This window comes from Prorops nasuta, unplaced genomic scaffold, assembly GCF_024137725.1.
Source record: "Prorops nasuta isolate Cenicafe-Biocafe unplaced genomic scaffold, Cenicafe_Pnas_1.2 PNAS00010, whole genome shotgun sequence".
In the NCBI taxonomy this organism is placed as follows: Eukaryota; Metazoa; Arthropoda; class Insecta; order Hymenoptera; family Bethylidae; genus Prorops; species Prorops nasuta.
This window is the reverse complement of record NW_027116807.1, coordinates 1560737-1586060: the sequence shown is the minus strand read 5'-3', so window position 1 is coordinate 1586060 and position 25324 is coordinate 1560737. Positions and strand designations below refer to the sequence as shown.

The window sequence follows — 25324 nt, the reverse complement described above, 5'->3', positions numbered from 1 at the left end:
AATGTAGAAATGAATGCAAAGTAAGGACTGTTTGAGATTATTTTTAATCGCTAAAATGAACAAACCGGCAGCTTTCATCTGCGCTCTATTAAGAACACAAATCAGTTTTTAAATAAATTTCTGAACTAAATCAAATTTCACAATAGTTACATTGGCAAATAATTTACTTTACTACAAAATCAATCAGAAAAGACTTTAAACTGGTAATTATGATTTTATTTGGAATTTTGATTACGCAATGAAACTTAGTATAACCGATAATAGTTGAAACGATCGTTAAAATCGTAGAAGTCATTATCATTGTTACCGACAAAGTGTTATTGTTAATTATTCATTACGAATGACTTGAATGATCATGATAAGTGTGTCATGGATTCCATATTTTTACTCAATGCTCCGACTATATAACATTTCAATATTCAATGAATATTGAATCTAAAAATTTTGTTACCCTTGCAATATTTCTAAAGAAGATAACAGTAATTTTAATAACGTCAAAGAAGTCTCATCTATCACGTTAATGAAATATCGAATGAATAATGTAGAATGCCATGTTGTTCGTTTTTATCGGTAATCATAAAGTTTTCACTACCAAATATTATGATACACTTGTTAGCCAAATGTACGATAAAGAAGGATATTAGATTAAAAACAGTATAAAACATGAATAAAATGAAATATGATTTACACAATGGAGCTCTTTTATTTCCAACAAGCACAAATTACAAACTTGCTATAAATAATCATTAAATAGTAATAACCATTGTGTTCACGTGATTTTATTGTTGATTGACGCTATTTTCAAGAAGGCTCTAAAACCTCTAATTTAGGCTCTAATGGTAATCTAGTCTTCACTTCTGTTCGGGCTTGCTTCGATGATTTATATTTTTTTTTAATTACTGACGATTTATGACCGTCACATTCCTTCTTATCCAGCTTATTTACTAAAAAATTTCTAAACGAATCCAAAGCTAATCTGCCACCGATCCCACTAACAAATATTAGACTAATTTTTGCACATCCTATTTCATTGGCATTACATCTTAAAAGACTAATGTAAACGTCGAAAGTAAGATCAAATTCATCACACTTTTCGTTACATTCCGATCCTTGCATTCCTCCATCCATAGACTCACTGTTGCCGTTAAGATTAAAATCCATCGGGGTAGAGGAGAAATCAGCATTTAACTCCATACCTTTCAAGCATTCCTTGCTCTTTCCCTCATACTCCATAGTTTCTGATAACGTCTTTTGTGTATATAATTCTTCAGTTTTCATTTGAGATCTTGAAATCGTAGCCATTTCTTCTACACGACTGACTTTTTTATTACAATTATCACTCGTTTCTAAGAGCGATTGTAAAGACTTATCTTGCTCTCTTTCTTTTAAACGACGTTCCCTACGAAGATGCGTCCACGTAACTTTTTTGGCTCTCGCACGAAAGGCTTCACTTTTGAGGTCAGCTTTATAATTAATATCTGATATTTGAATCTAAAAAAATGATTCCGATTCGGTGAACATTAAGAAACAATTTTGATAGTGTATCCACACATACAAGAGATTGAATACATACATTAAACTCGTAGCACCACTGCTTCAGTCGATTGGCTATACTCTGTATAGTAGGAACTTCTTCCGTTAAAGGATAAACGAGCTCGTAAGGCTCGTCTCTTAAATTATTACTTATATAATCTCCTCTCTTTCTAATATTAGGAGCCACAGATAGATTCAGTGTTTCTTTTGATAAAAATGTCCATGCTAATCCCCACCTGTAATTATAATTTTTTTTGTTGGAAATTTGAGGCAGTGTTGGTGGTCTTAAAGAATTTTAGTTACCTTATTGTGTAACCTTGATGAAATTCTGTCCAAGTCCAATTTGTTATATTTTCTCTCTTAAGAAACTTTATCAAATGGATCAGGTTCGTTTTTGAACCAAGCATTGTTGTATAAATTTTAATTTGATTTTGAAACTCTAAGCTCTCTTTTATAAACTTAGATATAAAATGGTCTTCACCACCTTCAACTTCTAGCTCTCTTTTGGTACCGGTTGGTGCATTTCTAGGTGGAATTGGTTTTTCAAGAGGCATTTTATCAAAGTCAAAGAATGGGGGATTACATACAGTAAAATCATACTCCTCTTTACCTTCTACAGCTTCCTTTAAAATTGTATCTCCACTAACTCGTTTCACTAAAAGCATCCAAATGTTTAACAAATCATTATTAACACCCATTAATACAAGTTTTATTTTCAGAACATATTAAAATACCTCTTACTAAATGCTGAAGGTTATTGCAATTAACAGTCTTTATTGCAGACTCGATACTTCCTTCATCAATATCAGTACCTGTCATAAAGCATCCAAATAGCTTAGCCATAATTAAAGAATAAATACAAATACACCCAGTACCTACAAAAAGCATAAATACCCTTAAATAAAATTCAATCAAGGTAAAGTACTTAGTGTTTACTGACCAATGTCAATACCCTTGGCCAACTTTAGATCAGCGTATGAAGCATATTTTAGCAAATCTTCTATCCACAAAACATAATTTAATCGTAGTGTCATGGTTGGTACCAATTTATCTTTAGGAATAGTCACATTCAGCCCAAAGTCATGCTTTAACAAGGTTTGTGTAAGAGCTCGTAGAGTATCGCTCTTATGAAAATCAAGTTTCACTTGTCCGTTAAGAGTCTAAAAGAATTAGTGAAAATAAATTCAGTGATATTTTTTTCAGGTTATTTTTACTTACGGTAATTGTATGCCTCCGGAATTCTGGATATAATATAGCCATTTTATTGAAACTTGGAGGATTTTTATATATATTTCTAGGATGTATAAATTTATGCGTCCTAAATGAACATTTAATGAACCTTTTAGTTTTCTTGTTTTTTCCCATTTCGATTTTAACGATACTCCACTACCCCAGCCAAGTTCTTTGAGATTCAAGCTTACTTAATTTGATTCAAATTATGATTTTTCTTTTCTATTTTTTGATGCGTCTGGTATTTTTCTCACCTATCGGAAAATATATTCCTTTAACTCTTATCTATTTAATGAAGCTTAAAATTAAAAGCATTCTATATAATTTGCAAATGGCTTGCAATTTTGATCAAATTTGACGAGACTGAGGTTGGCACTTGGCAGTGTTGACACCTGTCACATGGCACATTAGTTTTCTAGGAATTTTATGCCCGTATTCATACATAGACGTCACTCGAACTCGAAACAGGCTAAAATACTACAGTATATGTAACGTAAACTGTAGCATTAAAACTTGAGTTGAGCTCGAGTGACGTCTATGAATACGGCCCTAAGGATAGTGCCTATAGTGGCGCTGCCAGGGTGTGGCCGGAGGGGCATGATTGATGACCATTCGACTGAACTGATTCGACAGAAGAAAAGCAACACCGAATACAGTTGTCGTTACTCTTCTATATTCTCAAATCTTTTGGTTGAAACGGTTGTGGCGCTACCTTGTGGTCGCAGCAGCAACAGCCATTTCTCACCTCTTAGTATAATTCAAAATGGCGAACTTGGTAACGCTGGTCCTTGAAGTTACTGGAATTGAAATCACCGTATATTGTGTATTGTAAATTGGAAAATGCGAGCTTAACCTAACCTATTGGAATAGCGTCGTTTATACAGTTAAATATAATAAATCTACCTTTACATCTGTATGATTATGATTTAATAATTATAAAAATTAGTACAGAGTTATGGTAAGTTTATAATAATGATTTTTTGCGTCAATATTTTAGTAATTTATTTTTACTTAAGCTTTGTAAACTTTTTTGCAATTTCTAGCATTAAATCTGTTATGTCTTCGTTATCTAGTATCTATTTTCTTGCTTCTCCAACATTTTTCTCAAGTATTAAATATTAAATGCTACATAAAGAATATAGTTTTTGTCAAAAAAGCAGGCAACCAAAACAAACCCTTTTTCCTTTTGCTAAATATTAATGTATTTTTATGCTGTCAGTACACAAAACCATTAATTTTTTAAATAGTAATATTCTTTATTTAATTAGACCAAAAATTAGTTATATTATTAGATAATATACAGCTAATATAATTGTCTCAGCTTACCTATTAATTAACATAATTTGATGTCTAGCTTATGGTTATATTATCAATATTTATAATAAAGGCAGTAGTATTTTACCTCATTACTTGATAGATTTGTGGGGACCAATAATATTTAAACATTTGATTTATAATTGAATACTCATTGATAATTGCAAATATAACAAGCAATACGGTATATTGTGCCACTCGTTTAATTTATTAACTTTTAACTGCTATATTTAAAGTAGATTTACTAAATATTTGAATTTGAGGTATTCGTATAGTTACATAAATTATAATATAAGTTAACTACAGTAAACTTCTTCAACAGCAAATACTTTTATGCTGATGAAATTTTATATTATCGTGTATATTTTATTGGTAAATATCTTTGAATAAAATTAAAGTAGTTAATATAATTTGAAAGTAGATATAAAAATTATGCCTACAAACTTTGTGTTTTATAAAAAGAAGAAATAAATACTATAAAATATTTCAAACAAATAAAAAGTTACAATATTTCTTAACTACTTGGCCTTTGTAAAAAATTTTCTAATGTTTTTATTGCTACAAAAAATCTTAAAAATAATAATTTATCAATCAAAATGTGCGTCTTTTGGTATTTTTCGGAATTTTAATCATTTTTTAGTTTTCCATAAAACATGTTTACATTTATAATTTTCTTGGTATTTCACTGATATTCTACTGACCTCTATACGTTCCGGTAAATTTTGTTAACGCTTTTCGTCGCAATCGCGCTCCAAGAGTAATAAATTTTCAATGAAAAAAAAATAATATTTTATAAATTATTGTAATAGAAAATAATTGTAGAAAAGTACCAATCAATTTACCTAGTAATTATTGAAACAAAAATTCCTGAAGAACAGGCTCTCTGCATGAATTTCCCTCAAATAATAGGTTCAAATAAAATTAAAGGTGTAGTAGTTTTCAAATAATAAATTTTAATTTACTTATGTTTGTGTATTTCCATATTAAGCTTTAAATTAGTATTAAAAGGAAATAATTTAATAATAAAATATTTTCTGTAGGCATAATTAACTCAACATGACTGGTAATGTTGATGCATTAGGGTCGATTCCCGCATGTTCGTTCCGTATACGATGCGTGCGCTATTGAGAAAAATTTTAGCATTGACTGAAATGGAATTGTTTACACATTTCCGTATCCGCGCCGGTAGCTCAATAAACGAGCTTGAATGTTAATTTTTCTAATCAGTGCACAGCTCGAAGACAGAACAGGCATGTGGGAGTCGATCTTTAAGGAGGATAATTTTTAAAAAATTTGATTGTGTAATTATTTTAATGTTACGTATATCTGAATATGTATATTCAATACATACGTAGTATTCGATTTTAATTTTCTTAGCCGAATAGCTCGCAAATTACGGAAGATTGAACGAAATGTTCTTAATAAAAGCTACAACATCTCAATATAGACAGTCTATTAATTTGATGATCTCAGGATGACCTTAGAAAGATTTTTGAAGGCCATCGTTAATTAAATAGGAACTCCAATTCTTCATTGCACTGTCTTGCAACTTCTTTTAAGGACTCATAATAATTCACTATACTATCAATGTACTTCTTAATGAAAACATTGACCAGAGAATTGAATTTGAAAATATTTCATATACGAGCTGTTACGCGTATATTTGCCTACCGGTTGCATATAAAACTTGAGGCTAACCCTTTTTCTTCCAACCTATATCTGGTAGTTGATTCAACTAGAAAGTACATTTATTTAGTATTTCGTTTAGTTCTTAAAATAATCACAAAAATTTCATGTTATAACAAAATAGGGTATTTATATGAAACCTAATGATAGCTTTTAATGATCCCTCTAAAATGATATCAAGATTATAAAACTAATATACTATTGTCTTCTTTGGAAACCTGTAACTTTTATTTGAAATATTTTTGTTAATTTTTTTCATGCTTTTCAAGATATTTATTTGGCTGTACAAATTAGAATGGGATATTCTTTACATTAATTATGAGCTTTTTTATTAGAGCATGCTTTGTTCAAAATTCATATAACCAACCAAGATTGGTACATATAACTTTGCTTTTAAAGTTGATATTCATGCTTTGATAAGAAAGATTTTATTTACGTTTCACATATTTACATTTTTAGAAAATATAATTTCAAAGATAATATAAGGTGCCTCTGGAATGGATCCTGCAACAGTTATAGCTCTTTGTAAAGAAAATATTCAACCTTTGCGGTATGGGCGAAATGCGACACAGTTAGGTACAGCATTAAGAGCACAAGAAGATTCAGATGCACAACAGGTTTTACTATCAGAGAAACAGTAATTAAACTTTACTAATATTTACAGATAAATTTTTATAATAATTTATAAAAAATTTCGATTTTTTCATATAAAAATTAAAGGAAGGAAGTCTTATTGGGTTTTCATTATTCTTGGATTTTAAAACCTTTCCAGAGTTGATCTATCAATTTTGACCAATTCATTGTAGCATTAAAAAATTTCAGTATTTAATAAAAAATTTCATATGATTTTTTAATCAGTTAATATTTTATTGGATTAACTACTTGTATTAATTATTTTACTAGGTACTAAGCTGTTTGTAGATGAATAGCATAATTTGAAATTTGAATAAATTTACAGTTGTGCAAAAATCCCCTAGACTCCTATTTTTAATTTTTTTTATATAAAATTTTATGCTAAGAAATACATAAAGAAAAATAGTATGTGAATTATAATCATAATATAGAGCTATTAGCGTTTTATTTTTCATTGATATCTTTATTTTAAATTTTATGAAATAATATTGAATTTTGTTTTAGAATTTATGAAGATTCGATAAAAAATTATGAGGGAGAAGATCCTTTAGAAAATTGGTATGAGTACATAATATGGGCAGAACAGAGCTATCCAAAAAATGGGCATGAATCTCATATTGGGAAACTTTTGCAAGAATGTTTATCTACATTTGAAAAAGATGCCAGATACCATCAAGATCGCAGATTCATACGATTATGGATTAATTATGTTAGTCTCCATGTAATTTGTATTTGTTATTCAGTCTTTAATGTTATATATTTTTAGATAAGCATGCAAAAAAATCCTCTGGAACTATATCAACTTTTGCATAATAATGGGATTGGTACTATGGTAGCAGATATGTATAGAGCATGGGCATTTGAACTTGAACAATTAGAAGATTATAAACGAGCTGATGAAGTTTATTTACTAGGTTTATCTGCTCATGCAGAACCACTTGATGAGTTAGATCATGCTCATAAGTATGTCTCAAACTATCAATTTATTTTACTAAATTAAGTTTCCAAGAATAATTTAGGTTAAAACAAATATTAGTCAATTTTTTATAGTCTTTTATATTATTTCCAATTTAATTTTGTTAAAACTTAAAAATTAAAGCATATTTATAAACGATTTAAAAACAAAGCAAATATTTACAGAAATTTTCAACTTGCTGTAGCAAGAAAAACATTAGGTCGTATGGAAGCTTATCATGAAACATCTTTAATGGAGCAACGTCAAGCATTTAGTTCTTTGCGTGCAATTCGAGCAGGTAAAAAAGTTAGTAACATGCGCACCGGCCATTTTGTACGATCACATCATCCAGGGTCTGTGCCTCAGGCTACCAGTTCAGCTCAAGATATAAAATCGAATTTTAAAATTCAAATATATCAGGTGAAATAAAATAAAGCAATATAATATGGGTTTATGTAAAAAATTAAATTTATAAGCATAGCACATTTTCAAAGATTGACGACCATTAAGTGGGGCATCTGTTGTTACTAGCTATTTTCTCCAGAAATTTTTCTGAAGAAATGGACAAAGTTTTTAAATATACAAAAAATATATATTAAGCTTGATCATTTAATGTATAAAAGAGAATACCTTTTCTTTTTACAAAAGATTCGAAATGGCCGCATAACATATGTCAAACTTAGCTTATTTATGTCACTTCATTGCAATTCAATGTTATGCCAAATTTTGTCTATTTAATAATAATATTGGTTAAATTTTAGGATAATGTCGGTACAAATGGCAAAGGTGCAAGTATACTAGATCACGTGCCAATAGAAAATGTACAATATAAAGAAAATTCTATTAAGCCAGGTCCATGGTCTAATGAAAATCGTAAGCACGCATTATTGACATCAGTAAAGACTTCTTTTAAAGGTAATGACATATACATAATTGTCTAGCTTACTGTTAGATGTAAATACTCGTTTGAATTTATATAATAAAATTTTTTTTTATTTAGTTCACGAAGATCAATCAGATAATTTTGATATGGATAAAATAAGATTATTTCCTAATCATGTGCCGTATTTTGATGGTAGTAAATATAAGGAGCATGCAATGGTTTCTATATTTGTACCAGATGCACCAAATCCTAATATAATAATGAAGCCTCATTACCCCAAAGAATTAGTTTATGCAAATAATGAAGATCGTAGCATGGAAGAAATTAAAGCTTTGCTTTATATGGAAAAGTATAAAGTTAATCATTTTTTTTATTCTTAAAATAATACATCCATATTTTTATTTTATTTTTTTTTTTTAGGCGAAAGCGGCAATTAGATTCAAAACATCGAGCACAATCGAATGAGTCACTAACACAATCAAGTGCAACAATGGCATTAAACCATAGAATAGTTGAAAATGATCATCAAAGATATTCAATTTCAATGCTTGATCTGCAAAGACAGCCACAAACATTTGAACATCAGCAATCTATACAAAATACAAGAGATTTTGTACATAGTAAACACGGTGCAGAGAATCTTATATTAGAAAAAGAACAATGCGATAGTGACAATTTATTCCAGGTAACACAATATGATGTTAAGAGTAGAAACTTGGTAGGAGCCCATTTGCTGAATGCGGAGCAAAATGAAATGTCAGCACGCGAATGCCAAGAAGATCGATTGGTATTACAAAGCCAATCCCGTGAATCTCACTTAGAAGATCAAGGGTATGCTATAAAGCAAAAGGAGTTTGAACGACTTAAAGCAGAAAGGTTAGAAGCAGAAAGAATAGAAGCGGAAAGAATTGAAGCAGAAAGAATAGAAGCCCAACGAATGGAAGCAGAATTTAGTGCTCAACAAAAAATTCAGTCTCATTCATCAGATTATATACACCAACACCATACACATCCCTCTACAGAGACTGACGAACGTCTTAGTCAAAGCTTAACAATGAATACAAAAGAAGCTATGTCGATTGTACAAGGATTATGGAATTCATCTGATACAGCAGTAGTAACTACTCCCCAATATAGAAATACACCACTTCCTTTAATGGTAGACAACAGAGAGAAATTATCTTTTAACATACATATGGATAGTACAATGACGCAAAATGTAATATCAGGCAACAAACACCATTCCGAATACAGTATGCAACCATATAATGATCAAGAAAATCATCAAACCTATTCTGCCAATTATTCAAATAATGAACACCAGACATCTTATGGTGCACATAGTTTACCAAATCCGTTTTATCAAATGCAGGTAATTATAAAGGAAGAAGTGTATTCAAAGATAATTTTTTTATTTTTTTACGTTTATTGTTATCAGTGCTAGTTCAGGTATTCGCTTCATGTATACAAACATAGTAGCATTAAGATGATAATGTATATTTCCTGATATGCATACCATTAGCATTATCTGTAAGAAAATTTTGTTCTATTTTTATTGCTTTCTTTCGCGTATGTAATTACACATGCTTTACTGACACATCCTGTTTACATATACACATAATCCTAATAAGCAATGTGTAGAGAAAAGCCTGCAGAAGTTAGGTCTTTTAATATATTGTTTTTATTTTTGGGCCAAATAAATTTTCCCGAGTATAAAAATAAAATAAATAGTTCAGAAAATATTTAAGCCCCAATAAAGTCACGAAATTAAATTTACAAGGGAACTGATTAATTTTTGTAGCTGATAGCTAAATATGTTGACCTATTAAATATAATAAATCGATTAGTTTTCATATATTATTTCGTATTACTTTTAATTACGTTCGGACTAAAAATTTCGATATAATAAAAACGTTTCTAATAATTTTCAAATGTTGCAGTCTTTAGCAGATTATTTTCTAATTTCTCAATTCGTTTTAGCCTCATCATAGTCAGCATGTACAACCTTCACATTCCCAGCATCATCACCAGCATCATCATGTAATTCAGCAAGTTCATGCACACTCTCCTCATCATCAGCAGCCTTTGCTACAGCCACATCTACAGTCACATTCTCAAATTGAGCACCAAGGACATGGCCAACCAAATCAGCAGACACAAATTAGTCATCACGTACAGCAGCATCAACATTCATCTGAACAAATGTCACATATGCAGCATCCTAATTGCAGTAATATATTAACGAACGATAGTTATCAACAGTATCATTCATCGTTGGATACTTCACAAGCTCAGCACAATTTGCAACATCAAAAGCAAATACATTATGCCCCATATTCTGAACCAGATAATCAGCAAATGTTAAATTATTATTTTAATAAGCCTTACAAAATGCCTCATGAATTACCGTACATAAAATCATCAGCGACCAATCGTAGAGATTTTAAATATCTGGAGAGTGCAGAAAACAAAGAAAATGCTATCGGAACTGAATATAATGGACCAGCTGAGGATAATATAGCTAAACAGTTGGATGCAAATAATATTTACATAGATGAAAGTTTAGGAATTCGATCTCCACCAGAATCTAATGATATACGTTATACAGAAGAATTCAATATAAATCTGTGCAGCTCTACTCCAATGAACAATCATCATTTTCGACCGTCTTTCAGATCCAAAGATGCTTCGCAATATTCAAATCAGAATCTTTCGCAAACGTACGTATCAATAATTTACAATTTTTTTATTCCACTTTGTTACTATATTATTGTATAAGTATTAATAGTAAATTATATAGTGTTCCAGACATACCAATCAACGAAGGCCAGGAAAAACTTAGTATAATTTTAGAATCCACGAGAGAATACATTTCCAGCAGCTCAGGTAATAGTGCTTATACAAGAAGTACAGCGCAGTTACATCCAGGTAAATATATATACGTTATTTTATTATTCTAAAGATAGTATCACTGAAGGCGTACCAGAGCACAGATTGAAAAACTTACACTTAAAACTATAATAGATACCAATTTTTTTTCTTCAGACCTCTTAGCATGTAAATAAGGGTTTGAATAAGCTCTTGTGAAAACAATTGAAATCTCTTATTGTTACCGAGTTACGTGAGTTTTTACATCCATGTTCTAATGCGCCTTCACTGGTATCTTGTATGATGCAAGATTATAATAAAGCGAGCCTACTTTAAATGACGCTTTGAAATAACTTTTGAAAAATGTTTTATATACAATTTTTTTGTACGAAAGTTATTTAAAGGGACGCACAAGGTGATGCCATTGGTTTAATTTTGATAAGTCATCTAAAAGTTAAATGAAAGAAGCACTTATATGTTGTTGCACATTCCGGTAGTTCTTAAGAGCTTTTGAACTTGAATTAAAATATCCCTTATAATTGAAGCATTTATGAAATACAGGGTGTAAAAATATTCGCGTCCCTCCTTTGGCTATAGCACACGCCCAATAGTATCACCGACATTTCTATTTAATGGTCCAAGCGTTGAATAAATAAAAACAATGCACGTGTCACAGTATACGTGAAAAAGTCAGTACGATTCTAGCACTATCAATTTTGCCACTTGTCTTTTTCTATCTTATTATAGGTAAAGCGGTTTAAATTTAACCTTTATAAGATTAAATTAATTATATTCCGAAACTTTCCTACAATTTTAGATATGTCTGCTTCTTTCTAGTCTCAAGCTACTCGATGAACTTATAGTTCAAGCTACTATAGCACCCCTTTTATCTCAAAATTATTTTCTAAGAATAAAAAATAATTAAAAAATTATTTTTTATTTACATAAAAAAGTAGCGCTATACCACCCTTAAGCATAATTATAGGAGTAAGTTAATCCCTTACAAAGATGATATTCTTGAAGTCATAGATTTTCTTGAATGATATTTTCAGTCGGTAATGCATTCTGAACTTATTAGTTTTCATTTATCATTTCGATCAATTTGAAATTTATATATAAATGATAAGACAGTCTGTGCATGGATTACCCTCGTGCCTAAAGTTAATAAAATGTATGGAAAAGTAAAATCCTTTGGTACTCTTTTTATATTCTGCAGACTAATGGAGATTTTTAATGAGCAGAGCTCTTACATTAGTCTTCCCAATCTATCATGGCCCAATGTTAAATTTTTAAAAATCCCCAACTGAAAGCAAAAAATATAACATTAGAGGAGAAATTGTAAGAAACTTCTCTGTATTTTGAGATTCTATCACAAATTGGCAAAATGATAGAAACAAATTTTTTTTTTTTAAATAAAAAGCGTGACTCCAATCGGAAAAAATTAAATTCAAAGCTATAAGTAATGAAAAGATCTTAAAATTATTTTTTCTCATATCAATTGCTACATTATTTTTCGAGATTTGCTGAAAAATCTTTCAAACACTTTTCTTTGTTATTGCTGTATTTATTGACATTTATTTCCCAATATTTACTGCTGTAAGTATATATACTGCAATAAGTAAACAAAATTACATATTTTTGATAATTATTATTATCCGATATATATCCATCTTCTGGAAAAAGGTACTTTTCAAGATCGATTGTACTTGATCTAAGCGTGGTCCTAAAAGTAACGAGATTTTTTTTGGTGCGCCATGAAGACTCTTTTAATGTGTGGGAGGTGGTATCATCTTGTGTACCCTCTTAAATTAAACCACTTTTATTTTAATAATTTTCTGAGATGCATGTTTAAGGCTAAGGCCGTTATTTAAAATAAAATTCATATTACACCAAATTGGATAATTATATATTTATGGGAGGGACATTTGATTTAGGGGATGAATATAGCGAACACATGTATCAATCTAATCAACATCTTTATGACCAAAAAATGCGTGCTCAAATTCAAGCTGTCCATGCTCAAAGTCCGCGCACAGTGCAACGAAACGTTGATGAGATAACATCTGAAATAAAAAACAATTGCGACCTTCGCAAATCTATAAGTTTTAAATTTAGTAATGAGGAAACTCCGAAAGAAAAAATCGTTTCTATGGAGTGTGAGGATCCTGAACCTATGGAAGAACCAGTGGATGAAAAAGAAGAGTTCCAAATTCCTTCTGGAAACATTGATCCTTTCGATAAAAATTTAATAGCCGGTTTATTGAAAAAAATTAAATTTCCGCAAGCTCATCATAATAAAGGATTTATAAAACTAAATACTAATTTAAATAAATTTGTGCCTTCAACAATGATTACGCTTGGTGAGTACATTATGTTTATTTACTACTTGCGACACGAATTTATTCCATCCACCAATAGTGTTCAATTCATTGAGTTTAAAATACCAGCTTTTCACAATCTTCCAAATGTCATTAATGTTATTTTGGTGTATCAATCACTAGTTTATATAAAATAAAATCATCATTCATAAAATTTAAAATAATCTAAATTACATTAAATCTTCGTGCCTTAACTTTTAACTTATAAAGCTAACCTTATTATAATATATACTTCAAGTACTAATTAAATCTGTAAATAAAAGTTATACAAATTTCATAATTACAAAACCATTTGAAATGAACATGTTAAAAATAAGCCACTATGTTAAAGAGCACGATTTTTTCTAAATATCTGCTTAATTTTTCTTTTTAGGTACCGACGCGTATGATTTAGATAAGTGCCTTGGCAAAGGAATGTACGGGACTGTGTTTAAAGGGACCTGTATACAAACAGGACAAACACTTGCACTTAAAATGCAAAGACCTGCGTGGGTGTGGGAATATTATATAGCCAGTGAAATTAAAAATCGTTTAACCAATCCACATATGGTAAGCTAGATTAATATGATAAAACCGTAGAAATTATTTTAATGCAATTTTGTAGTTAAGGGGATACATGGATGTGACAGCAGCTTATGTGGCTGATAATAGTAGCGTTCTGGTTTCTGAATACTCGAAGTACGGGACTCTCTTAGCAGTAACTAATCAGATAAAAATTGCTACTGGCAAACCTTTATCAGAACCTCTTGCTATTTTTTTTACCATTGAAATATTGCAAATTGTAGAATATTTACACAAATGTCAAATAATACACGGAGATATTAAACCAGACAACTTTTTATTAATGAGACTGTGAGTATATTAGTTTCTCTTGTTTATAAAATGCGTTAATATATTACATACGAAGTGTAACAATTACAGAACGGTTTTTCCGATACTTTCTGATGAGAGAGAGAGAGACAGCTCTTCAAGTGTCATCAAAATCTATACAGTGATTGCTAATTCAAAGAGGTTTAACAATTGTCATTTTTTGGGCAGCTTTCAATATTCATATTAGATTTGTTTCGATATTATGGCATCAGATAAGTGCTGCAGCCCAATTCCAATTGTTGTCCTTATTAGTAAAAGCTTATTTAGTCGAAGAATAAATAAGACTTTGTTTTCAACTAAAAATGCATGCTCGAAAATGAAAATTAGAAGATGTGGTTTAATTACATTAGAGGATATTAGCGGTAGTTTACGCTTTTGTTAATGAAAACTCACTGGCTAATGGAAGCCCTGCTATATAAGTTACTCCATCGTATATTTTTTCTCGCGAAAAAATCTTAAATCATCAGATTTATGATAGATACTTAAACCAAAGATTTTTTAACACTTCATTGAATAATTTTATTCTACATTCCTTTAAACATATTAGAAATTAATATTTTTGCTCGTTTTGACATTGGCGGCGTTAACCTGTGAAGCGAGACACGTATCAATTTTAACGTTCTTTTATTAAACACTTAATAGATTGAGCATTGAACACTTATCTCACTTGCGCGAATTAATGGTATAGAAAAAATACGCATTATAATCACGAATAATTTTCGGTTTTTAAATAAAAATAATTAATAATAAGAGCGTAAAAATAAATGCACAGCTTTAAAATAATTTGAGATCCGAACTTTCGAAGTCCCATCCATAGCAGTTTATTAAAAACAATGAAAATACCAATTTTCCAATCTCTGTAACTCGACAATCACTGCATCAATTTTGTGGTCATTTGAAGGAATTCTCTTCCTTGAAGAAAGTTGGTGATAATGTTACAATCTATGTATTTTTGGTTGTCCTTTTTTAATAATATTGATAGTGTATTCGTGTTTTTGCTGCGAGTAGGCCAACAGAGCATACAAGACCAACAATTCAGCTGATCGACTTTGGGCGTAGCATAGATATGTCGTTATTCCCAGAAAATACAAAATTTACATATATTATAAAAACAGAAGAATTTACTTGCATTGAAATGCAAACTGGAAGACCCTGGACATATCAAACTGACTTATACTGTTTGGCTGCAACAAGTCATTGTCTATTATTTGGTAATTATATGAGAGTATCTCATATTGAGGGACGATGGTTCATAAATGCAAAAGTGCCAAGGTAAAAAGCTATTTAATTAAAAATTTAAATTGATGTAAACTTTTAAGTAAGTTTAACAATATTTGGTCGTAAAGTAATTATTAATTTATATATTTAACCTAATCAACTACTTTTATAATAGAAAAAACTGCACTCTCTCATCACCGATTTGTCTCTCGAATTTATAACTTTTTAAAAAAATTACTTTAATCAAGTCCGCTCTCAAAATCTAAAAACGTTTTAAATCGTAAAAGAATAGTTGAAATTTGACAAAAAATCGAGAGCATAATCAGTCACAAGAGTGGGCATAGTTTTTTAAAACAGTGTAACGAATTAGCTCTATTATATTTTAATTAATTTATACAGATACGCAAAGAAAGCTGCATGGGAACAATTTTTTTCGGAATTACTAAATATTGAATCATGTGAGACGATGCCTGATTTAACTAAGTTACGTAATATGATGGAGAGAGCACTAAGCGAAACACCAGGAATTCAAGAGAGAATACGGAGTTTTTGCAACATACTTAACAAACGATAACGCATGTTGAATATTTTTTATGAATCCGTACTTTAATTTATAAACTTTAAACAAATATCTGCTGCAAAGTCACGATTATAATATTTATTAAAAATAAGCAAAAATTTACTGCGGTTACAATATGAGCTAAAACTACTATTCAGTTTGCTTTATCAAAGGTTTAAAGCCTTATAATTTAGCTGTTATTGATTGTTTAGTAATACGGATAAAATTGCTTTATTGAAATTCTGTTACCATAATGTCCTTGACAGACAGAAATTATCATGTGTCTTTCATAAGTCCTGGTGACACTGTACCTGTATTTTAACGTTTGAATAAAAACCATTTATATAAAAGAAAAGCTAACTCATATTAGCCGCTTTCCTTTAATACATTCTAGTGAGAAGGGCCAGTTGACACGTTGTAAAAGAAGACAAGCCTCGTATGTCATTCGGGAAATTGATTCGTGTACATACTGTGAGTTAGTTATGTTTTGTATAGCTTACAGTAATTTAGTATAGAATAATCAGATATACGAATCTGTTTCCCCTCGGTTATAAAATCGTGAACCAGAGATTAGGATTGGTAATAGTGAAAATTATTAAAAGAAATGGGTCACGTAGTAAGATAAGTAAATTGTAAATTAATATATTTTGAAAAGTCCATACATTGTTGAAGCGAATGTAAAAATCAACAATGGCCTGAAATAATGCTTTATAATTGAAAAATAAAAAAGACAGTAAAAATGTGTGAAACGAAATAAGTTTTTGTGTGAATAAGATTTTATTATTTAATGTAGATGAATTATAAAAGTGGTATAAATAAAGGTGTACATTTATCTGATTACTTAAAGCTATAATATTTAGATGCAATAAAGGAATACCAATGCTTTTCTTTTATTTTACTTTTTCTTTGTTTACATATGTTTTAGATATAAAAAGTATGCCTTTTTCCCCTGTTACGTCTAACTACAAATGTCCTACTCCTTCATTGTTTACCAACTAACCACTAATATACGATGAACGCCTCTTTGTCACAATTTACATGCAAAAAAAGTAATCAAAAGGTCTTTTGATAAATTATAATTTTCTGCTTTTATATCCATTTCTTTATCGGAGTCAAAAATTTGTTCATTTTGGAAAAATTAGTTTTTCTACCTTTTCGATTAATGTCGGCAATCAAGCTTTTTTGGATCAAGTAGCTTGTTAGACATTATTTTCTTATAATTTTTTTCCTCTACGATATAATATTTCTGTCTTCAGCTGGAAATTTTAGCATACGTTCGTACCTATGGATTGGAATAAAAAGAATACTATTTTTTCAGGATTTCTAAGCGCCTTCGCCTTTCCTATCTATACTGATCTGCATCATAATAATATTCTCTATCCACAAAATTATTTTCATGTGCTTTCTGAATATCCCACTCAATAAGTAACAGACCGCTAAAGTACTCTCAATTAAATAAATACTATATATTAATCTTCTATTCCGTCTTTTATTCATAAACAGCAAACATTTTTTTACATCTGTTCTTTACATTTCATGACCTTCAAACATTTCACCATACTTTCATTACTCATCCATTATTTACCATAATCTACCTCGCTAAAATTATATTATATTTTTTTTATAAAATATTTTTAGGAGCGTTGCGATCAGGATGTTATTGTAACATTCTCATCATCCTTCTCAAATTCTTTTAAAATTTGTTCTAAATGTCGAGCGTTACGTATACTTTGTTTGTTGCAGCTAATTTTTCTTTAGCTGATCAAATAGCTTCCATCATCTCATTTTTAAATATTTCCCTATTTTCGGATCCTTGGAAAGTTGTGCCTCTCTTAGTTGCAGCTGTAACAAAACAATAACTACGATAATTCGAATATTCAATCTTATCAATAAAATGAATTGTAGCCAATAATTTCCTGCTAATTATTTACAAACACTCTCTTATATTATTATTCTTTGTATATTGGCTCGTTTCTTTAACCGACAACAGTGAAATTATTCAAAGATACGATAGTGCCTCAAAAGCAAGTACCTCTAAAAAGCCTAAACTCTTATTTTACGCAAAGGTATGACTGCACTATACATTCAAATAATAGATTTCAATAAATTAGATTACTAGAAAATTAATTCATTTAAAAAATCAGTAATGTGCTCTCGGTATTAAACGCAATCAGACTAAAAAACTAAGCATTTATGATAGTATTTAAAAATTTTTAGCGTTTTCATTCATAACAGAGAAACACTATTACCGAAATTAATTATATTTCTCCGTTACGTATAATGAACGTTTTCTTTAACATTAAAGCTACTGTTTAGCGGTCAAATGACCCCTTTCAAATGTAAACACGCGCGTAGAAACAGTCCTCGTTACGTGTAGTGTTGATAAAGAGTTGAAGATAGTGATAGAATAATAAGAAGTACCAATCGACTTCATAACGCGGAAAATAGGTAAGTTTTATATTTTTTTCAACAATATGAATTTATAATAGAATTAACAATGGTAGTGAATATTTATGTAAGAGGTTTTGGGACTGCGTTATATTTACAATACACAATAATAGGCAAAAGATACTCAGAATTGTATACTGAATTACTGCATTATTGAATTATATTATATATTTCTTTGTATAAGCATTGCTCTTTGGAACGATTACTTTTATACATTTCATTGCATTTTATTTATTTAACATAGTCATTATAAAAAATTGAATCTCCCCTCCCAAAAAAGTGACAAGTACATAGGAATTCTATTAGAAATAGTATCCTAGCAAAAAAATATATACTATTAAATCAATCAAAATAAAGTATTTTATTTATAAAAAGTAGTGACATCTAAATTTTAAATACGCGCAACCTGCTTCGCGACATTACATTAAATGTTCAAATTTTTATATACAGCAGATACAACGGGATCGTGTCCGATGAGTACTCTTTTGCTTTAAAATTTAATTTTTAAATGTAACATTTCATTTTTGTTATTTAAGAATATAAGTACGTTCTTGTGAAGTGTATACTTTTAGTAATGATTTCAATCATTTTTGTTGTAATGAAACACACATGCTTGCCTAATATTATAACTGGACTTCTTTTTTTTAAATAGATTATTTATTTTGTTAAATTTGTTTAAATAATACTATGACTGCTAGGATTCCCATGTATAATTATCGTCTTTTTACAGGAGGTATAAATAACCATACCTCTGGTATTAAAATTGCTTGTCTTAAAGTAGGAAAAGTCTGCATTGATTTAAGCGTGTCGCTTGGTAGATATTTTCTTTCATCCAAAAATTTATCACTATTACTACAAATGCTACTTTCCTTGGATAAAGAGTCTTCAGGTATAATGTCCTGCTGTTGATGCCTGTTAAATGCAGATATACTGCTCTGCAATATATCCTCATCGATCAGTTTATCAGTTTGGATGACGGAACAATTGACATTTGCCGGATTAATGTCGCCAAATTCTTCGTAAGAATCATTTTTAGGATCTTTTGGTACAAAGGACGGTAGATACCGTCTTCCATAATCAATTTCTTCCAGACTTTGTACTCGTCCAAATATATCGGGACCATTAGGTACATTAGTTTCTAAAGAGTCAAGGCTACGATGAAAAATCGTTTTAGAAGCATTATGTTCAGTATTAGGCGAATAGTTTTTTCCACCTAACGAACATGCGTTAACTTTGGTATCTATCAATATTGGGCTAAGTCTTTTTTCAATAGTTCCAGTAGATGATTTCTCTTTTACTAAATCGTTTACGGAAGTGTTCAAGTTCGGTAAACGTTTTTCAGCCTCCTTCTTCGTAATATTGTCAACGTAGGCGTGTAGCTCTTGATTATTCGACTGAAAATCAGAAGTCGAAGATACGTTGTTAGCTCTGTAATAATTAGACATACTAGGAGGATTGGCATAACTTGAAAACTTATTACAACCTCGTTCAAAAGAATGTCTAGCATCAACGGATATTTGCTTCTCCAAACTCCATAGTTTCTCTTTTACAGACTTTTTGCAAACACACTCAAAATTTGCTCTATCGTTTGACGTACTATCATATGGCTTTTGTGAAGCCTTTTCAAAAATTTCACGCCTTTTAAGAATATCAATTTTCACTGATTGCTCAATGATAGATTTCATATTCAAATCATTGTTACTTTGTTCCTCGGCAGCTATCTCTTTAGCTGGAATTAAGTTTCTCGAAGTAATATTTTGAGAAACACGTGACACATATCCACGAATTGCACTTTCATACGTATATTCTTCTGGTTCAGAAGAGATCACAGTTGTACTTATTGCCGAAGCTAATCCTCTATTATTATTGCTTTCCTTAGGGCAACTATTGTTCAGAGGTCTTGACAAAGTTGTTATTAATTGACATCCTGGTTTCATTTCCTTTCTAGATTCCCCAATAGACGTGCAATTAATATCAGATTGATTCTTCTCAGTTTCGTTATCCTCTTCGCTCTAAAAATTAATCATTATTATTATTAATATATACAGTTAAGATCATTCTCAAGCAACGTGCAATATAAAAATTAAACAAGTTGATTAGAAAAAAATTTTTTATATCTGTATACAAAATGTTATACTTTTCAAACTTTTGAAAATTCTTCTGGCTTCAGGTGCTTCGAGTTGAAATATTTACCAAAATACTGTGAGTATTATCGTGACTATCACGTCCGTCGCCACTAATCGAACTTTTCCCGCTGCTTGTACCAATGCCAAGGTCGCTTAAATCATTCACGTCTTCTTCGTGATATATCGCCAAACTAGGCTTCCTACCCCTACTATTCCTTTCTTCTAACATTTCCGAAAAGGTTTTACTTCGACGACGTTGACGATCGTGCTCCTCTAATTCCAATTTTTTAACCTCCACCACCCGCTCAATAATATGCTCTTGTTGCTTCCTACGGCTACTTTTCCAGTTGTCTAAGTTCTGAAAAGATATAGCTTACATATTCATATGATCGACTGATCACAGAAAAATCTAGTCTGTTACATATATGCATAGATTCGATTGAAATGCTTACGGATTGCCAGTCTTCTGGATCATCTCTAATTTCCTGTTTTATTTTCTTCACTTCCTGTACCTTCTGCAGCTGCTCTTGTGCAGTACGGTATAATGAACATGGTCCAACTTTAACAAATTGAAGAGGATTGGTAGCCTGCTTTGGGGGCGTTTTTAAAGTTGTTTTTAGTTTTGGCGGCTCGTGCATTCTGCGAATTAAAAAATTATCTAGAGCAATAGGAAATACGTTGTAATAAATTGAATCGTCCTCTCCTGCTGGCTGTACATTTTGTTGAAAGAGTATGGAACGAAACTAACTGATAAGTTGACAAATTAATTTCTTATAATGTACGACTCTAAATATTTCGGAAACGCCAAATTCCAAAAATTAGATAGTTTCAACTTTTAAGCGTTTTTTCGATGCCTATATGCGTGACTTTAGTAAACTTGATTATTATCCGTATGTATACCTAAATAGATACATATATATATATATATACATCCAAACGTAAGATAAATTAATGTTTATTATTTGTTTTTGAGTTAGGAAATATATGTAAATTTAGAGTTAAATGAATGAGAAATTCATCGTTCGCAGCTCTACCGGTAGACTCGTAAAAAATTATTTTTATCTTTGGGTAATTAGGCTTTGCTCTGACTTTATTAACACATGGACCATGACATGTCACCTCGAGCGTAATATACTATACAACGATCAGCTTTACAATGAGAATAAATTTGGCATGAGACAATCGATCGCATAACTCATCGGTCATTCTCCCTGTAAATATAGAACGAGGATGCCAGGTATATCTCGTCAGTGGACCCACTTTGGCGATACTCCATTTCTGCTATATGCGTTCTCAGTGACGCAATACATTTGAGAATTTATAGGCATTCCCGCAAGAATATTACATTATTTTTTAACATTTGCTAAAAAAACAGACATTCGATTGTTTGATTTACCATTGCAGTTTATCCTAAATTATCTGATATTATTGTAAACTCTAACGTCCAATCAATAGCACGTTATAGTGTAAACATGATTTGTGTACGTATTTTGTAGTGTTACCGTAGTTAGTCTGCTCATACACTAGCATGATATAATCCCATTAAATTTATGCTGGCTTACGTAATTTAATGCGACGCACAATAGCAATGTCATAGAGATAGATTTTATGTTTGAAAAGGAAAAAATTTTTGCTGAAATTTGTAATTTTACTAGAGATAGTAACGTTATTGAAAAATGTATTCCTTAAAATTAGTCATTATATTAAACATTAAAAAACACAAAAATCAAAACACCTTTAAAGCATGTTTATAAAAATAACAAAGCGTCAGTTTTTAAATAACTTTAGCTAATAATTTATATTAAATACTAAGTAAAGAAAAATAGGTTTGATTAACATTGAAATGAAAATACACATATGATAAGCACTTCTGAATAACTTTTCGTGGCTATTACGCTAAGGACTTGTTAATAAAGCACATATTTTTATACTATACATTACATTTTGTAATTGTTATTTAAAATGAAATATAAAGTCAATGCCTATAAAATTATTCAGCTTTAGTTTTTGACAGCACATAATGTACAATCGAGAGAAGTACATGAGCTCTAGGAAAGCAGTTAGCCCCTCTTCCCCTCCCAAACTTTAGCAGTCTTTACGTTTCTTGAATAACATAATATTGGTAAAGGTACACTCTTCTGTCTACAGTTTCTTTGTGCTCCCAGTTGTATGTACATACACCATCTTTCTAAAAGAAAGTATGAATAAAACCTATCGAACTTTTTATAATTTTTCTAAATTAAATCCAAATGTAGAAAGAGACGATTACTTTTTACAAAAAACAAAGTCTTCTAAAAAGAGAAGCCTGTAGTCTTAAGTTGTATTAAATTTGATAGATTTGATTATTTTAAAATCTATATTTTATAATTTAATATTTATCAAATTACAGAAATGCTTTAATATATTAAATATCACATTTTTTTAACCTTTTTTTTTATATTACTGTAGAATAATATAAAAATTTCTTTTTTTACTGTAACAATATTTTATAAATCTTGAAAAAGGTTTTTGTTATTCAATCTTGTCAAGAGAATCAATAGTCTCGCGTCAAGTGGTAAAAGTTAAGTACACGTGATATTCATCTTCTACTCGATTCTATAACTATAATTTTATCATTAAGCTTTTAATGCAATTATTTAAAAATATGATCTTTCAAATTGATGCCTATAGTATTTTAGATAACTGGTAGAATGATCCTATATAAATTCCAGATAAATATCTATAGTGTTATTGTGTAGATATTTTTCATGTCTTGTTTGATTTAACAACTATAATAGTTTTTAAAACTATTTTATTTTTAACATTGCCCAATTTTAATAATTTAACAATTTATGTCTTAGTTATTAGAAATTATTTTATACAGAAAATAAATAATTAACTGGACTGCTTTATTGTTTTTATTATATAAAATTTTTTATTTTATATTTTAAATCTGATTGTTCTGCATTATATCTTATACCCCAATAGTAACTGCATAAAAATACACTCTTTGAGAGAGAAATGATGTTGGAGACTCATTACTGCCGGAACATTTGAAAATTTAATTGATAAGAGCCATTTGTTGAAAGTAAAAACAAATTTGTGAACCAAAAGAAATGATTATTTATTATTAATTTCTACAATATTGACTGCCAAAAAAATTACCTATGTAAAAATTACTAAAAATTATTACATTCCATTGAAAATTAATTATCATTATATGAATGCATTTAGCAAAGAGATCTACTTTTGATAGTAAAATAATTAAATTAGTTGTCATATCAATAATTAAATAATGTAGATCATGAGTTCTATCAAGCATAGCAGCTAGTCATAAGATATGGTAAATTGCTTCAGTCTTTAAATATGATTTTAACAAAACTGCTAACTAAACTTTAGCTTTTCGCATGCAATTATTTTTCAAAAAAATTAACTTTAAAATATATTTCATTTGTCTTAACATTACTACAATAATGATTAGTAATTAGGTGATGCATGTATAAACTACAACACATGTTAATTAAACAAATATCTAAAGTACATTATTTCATTATAACCTATAATATACCAACATGATTGAATCCATATTTTTAGAATCTTAAAATATTAAAGGATTTTGCGCATTGAAAAATATAAGATACAGAATGTTAAACAAATAAATTTCATTAGTTATAGATAATACCTTCTGCAAAGTTTACCAATGATATATTAATGCACAATATTCTGCTCCATATATTTTTCATTGCGAAGACTACCCAAATCAATACACTTTTCTATATAAGTTAGGGGCAACAGAAATAATTAGTAAAATTTAGTTTAAAGAACAGTTGCTTGATTGGTAACATATAATATGTCTACTTGATGTTTGTTATTTAAATAAATATTAAGAGAAATTAAATGACTAGAACAAAATAATCTAAATAATACCATAAGCATATGATTTTACCAAAATATTATTTCTTATTTGATATAATATACCATTGCGAAAACTTACTTTAAAGAAAGTTTGATAGGATGTTAATAAAAGGCTAATAGTACAATCAAAATATTCGGCGCTGTGAATATCCAAAAATAAGTTCTGGAGTTTAACTGTTTTTGTTAACAACAAAGATCACATCATTTTACTCATAAGATAGAATTCGTAAACGGGCTTTAATAAAACAAAAATTTTTAGAAAATACACAAAAAACTGCAAGAACTTTAAAAAACTACAAAATGGCGGAAATGTAAGTAGAAACTCCCGATCAAAACAACTTGCCATTAGGTACTGCCAGGCGCCAGCAGTGTATTTACTACTTTGCTACCTTCCACCTATATGTATAGTACTATCTTCCGGAGATTTTGATTCGTTAACATTTCAACTAACTTCACTCTATTACCTGAACCCTATTATACTTTCATACAAAATAAGGAAATTTTAGTTGGTGGATACTTTAAACTATAAGTGCAGGTGAATTATCTATTAGTTAAAATCCACCCAGAATAAAAATAAATTGTATATAAAAAAAAAATTTTTGCTACTTTTAGAAACTGACATTCTGCGACATTTTGTGTGACAAGTGGCATCATGTTGTGATCTGGATAATAAACATTTTCACTGTTGCTTACTTCAGATTTCAGTGTTTTTTAAGTATGAATTGATAT

The 25324-nt window shown here is 29.8% G+C and overlaps 3 protein-coding genes across 4 annotated transcripts; 1 reads left to right on the top strand and 2 right to left on the bottom strand.

The window, feature by feature from the left end:
- Positions 1–682: 682 nt before the first annotated feature.
- Positions 683–3135, bottom strand: LOC136776603 (RNA N6-adenosine-methyltransferase METTL16). The gene is made up of 6 exons (XM_066732256.1): positions 2752–3135; positions 2474–2693; positions 2268–2408; positions 1837–2188; positions 1574–1769; positions 683–1491 (listed from the first exon to the last, which is right to left on the bottom strand). Exons 1-6 carry the CDS (start codon positions 2896–2898, stop codon positions 802–804), a joined length of 1746 nt encoding a protein of 581 aa, XP_066588353.1. The 5' UTR covers positions 2899–3135; the 3' UTR covers positions 683–801.
- Positions 3136–3529: 394 nt separating this feature from the next.
- LOC136776594 (probable inactive serine/threonine-protein kinase bub1) lies at positions 3530–16980 on the top strand. The gene is made up of 15 exons (XM_066732236.1): positions 3530–3721; positions 6223–6400; positions 6901–7105; positions 7163–7359; positions 7537–7771; positions 8113–8266; positions 8352–8583; positions 8655–9606; positions 10215–10954; positions 11035–11162; positions 13037–13462; positions 13854–14029; positions 14085–14332; positions 15359–15622; positions 15968–16980. The coding sequence occupies exons 2-15, from the start codon at positions 6261–6263 to the stop codon at positions 16140–16142; spliced, it is 4272 nt and encodes a 1423-aa protein (XP_066588333.1). The 5' UTR covers positions 3530–3721; positions 6223–6260; the 3' UTR covers positions 16143–16980.
- A 32-nt stretch (positions 16981–17012) lies between these two features.
- On the bottom strand, positions 17013–24816 carry smash (smallish). 2 transcript variants are annotated; one of them, XM_066732254.1, is made up of 5 exons: positions 24675–24816; positions 21154–21340; positions 20769–21059; positions 19325–20587; positions 17014–17969 (listed from the first exon to the last, which is right to left on the bottom strand). In XM_066732254.1, the coding sequence occupies exons 2-5, from the start codon at positions 21337–21339 to the stop codon at positions 17904–17906; spliced, it is 1806 nt and encodes a 601-aa protein (XP_066588351.1). In that variant the 5' UTR covers position 21340; positions 24675–24816; the 3' UTR covers positions 17014–17903. The 2 variants fall into 2 exon arrangements, with proteins under 2 accessions (XP_066588352.1, XP_066588351.1); XM_066732255.1 differs by lacking the exon at positions 24675–24816 and having other exon boundaries at positions 17013–17969; positions 20769–21073; positions 21154–21294.
- Positions 24817–25324: the final 508 nt, after the last annotated feature.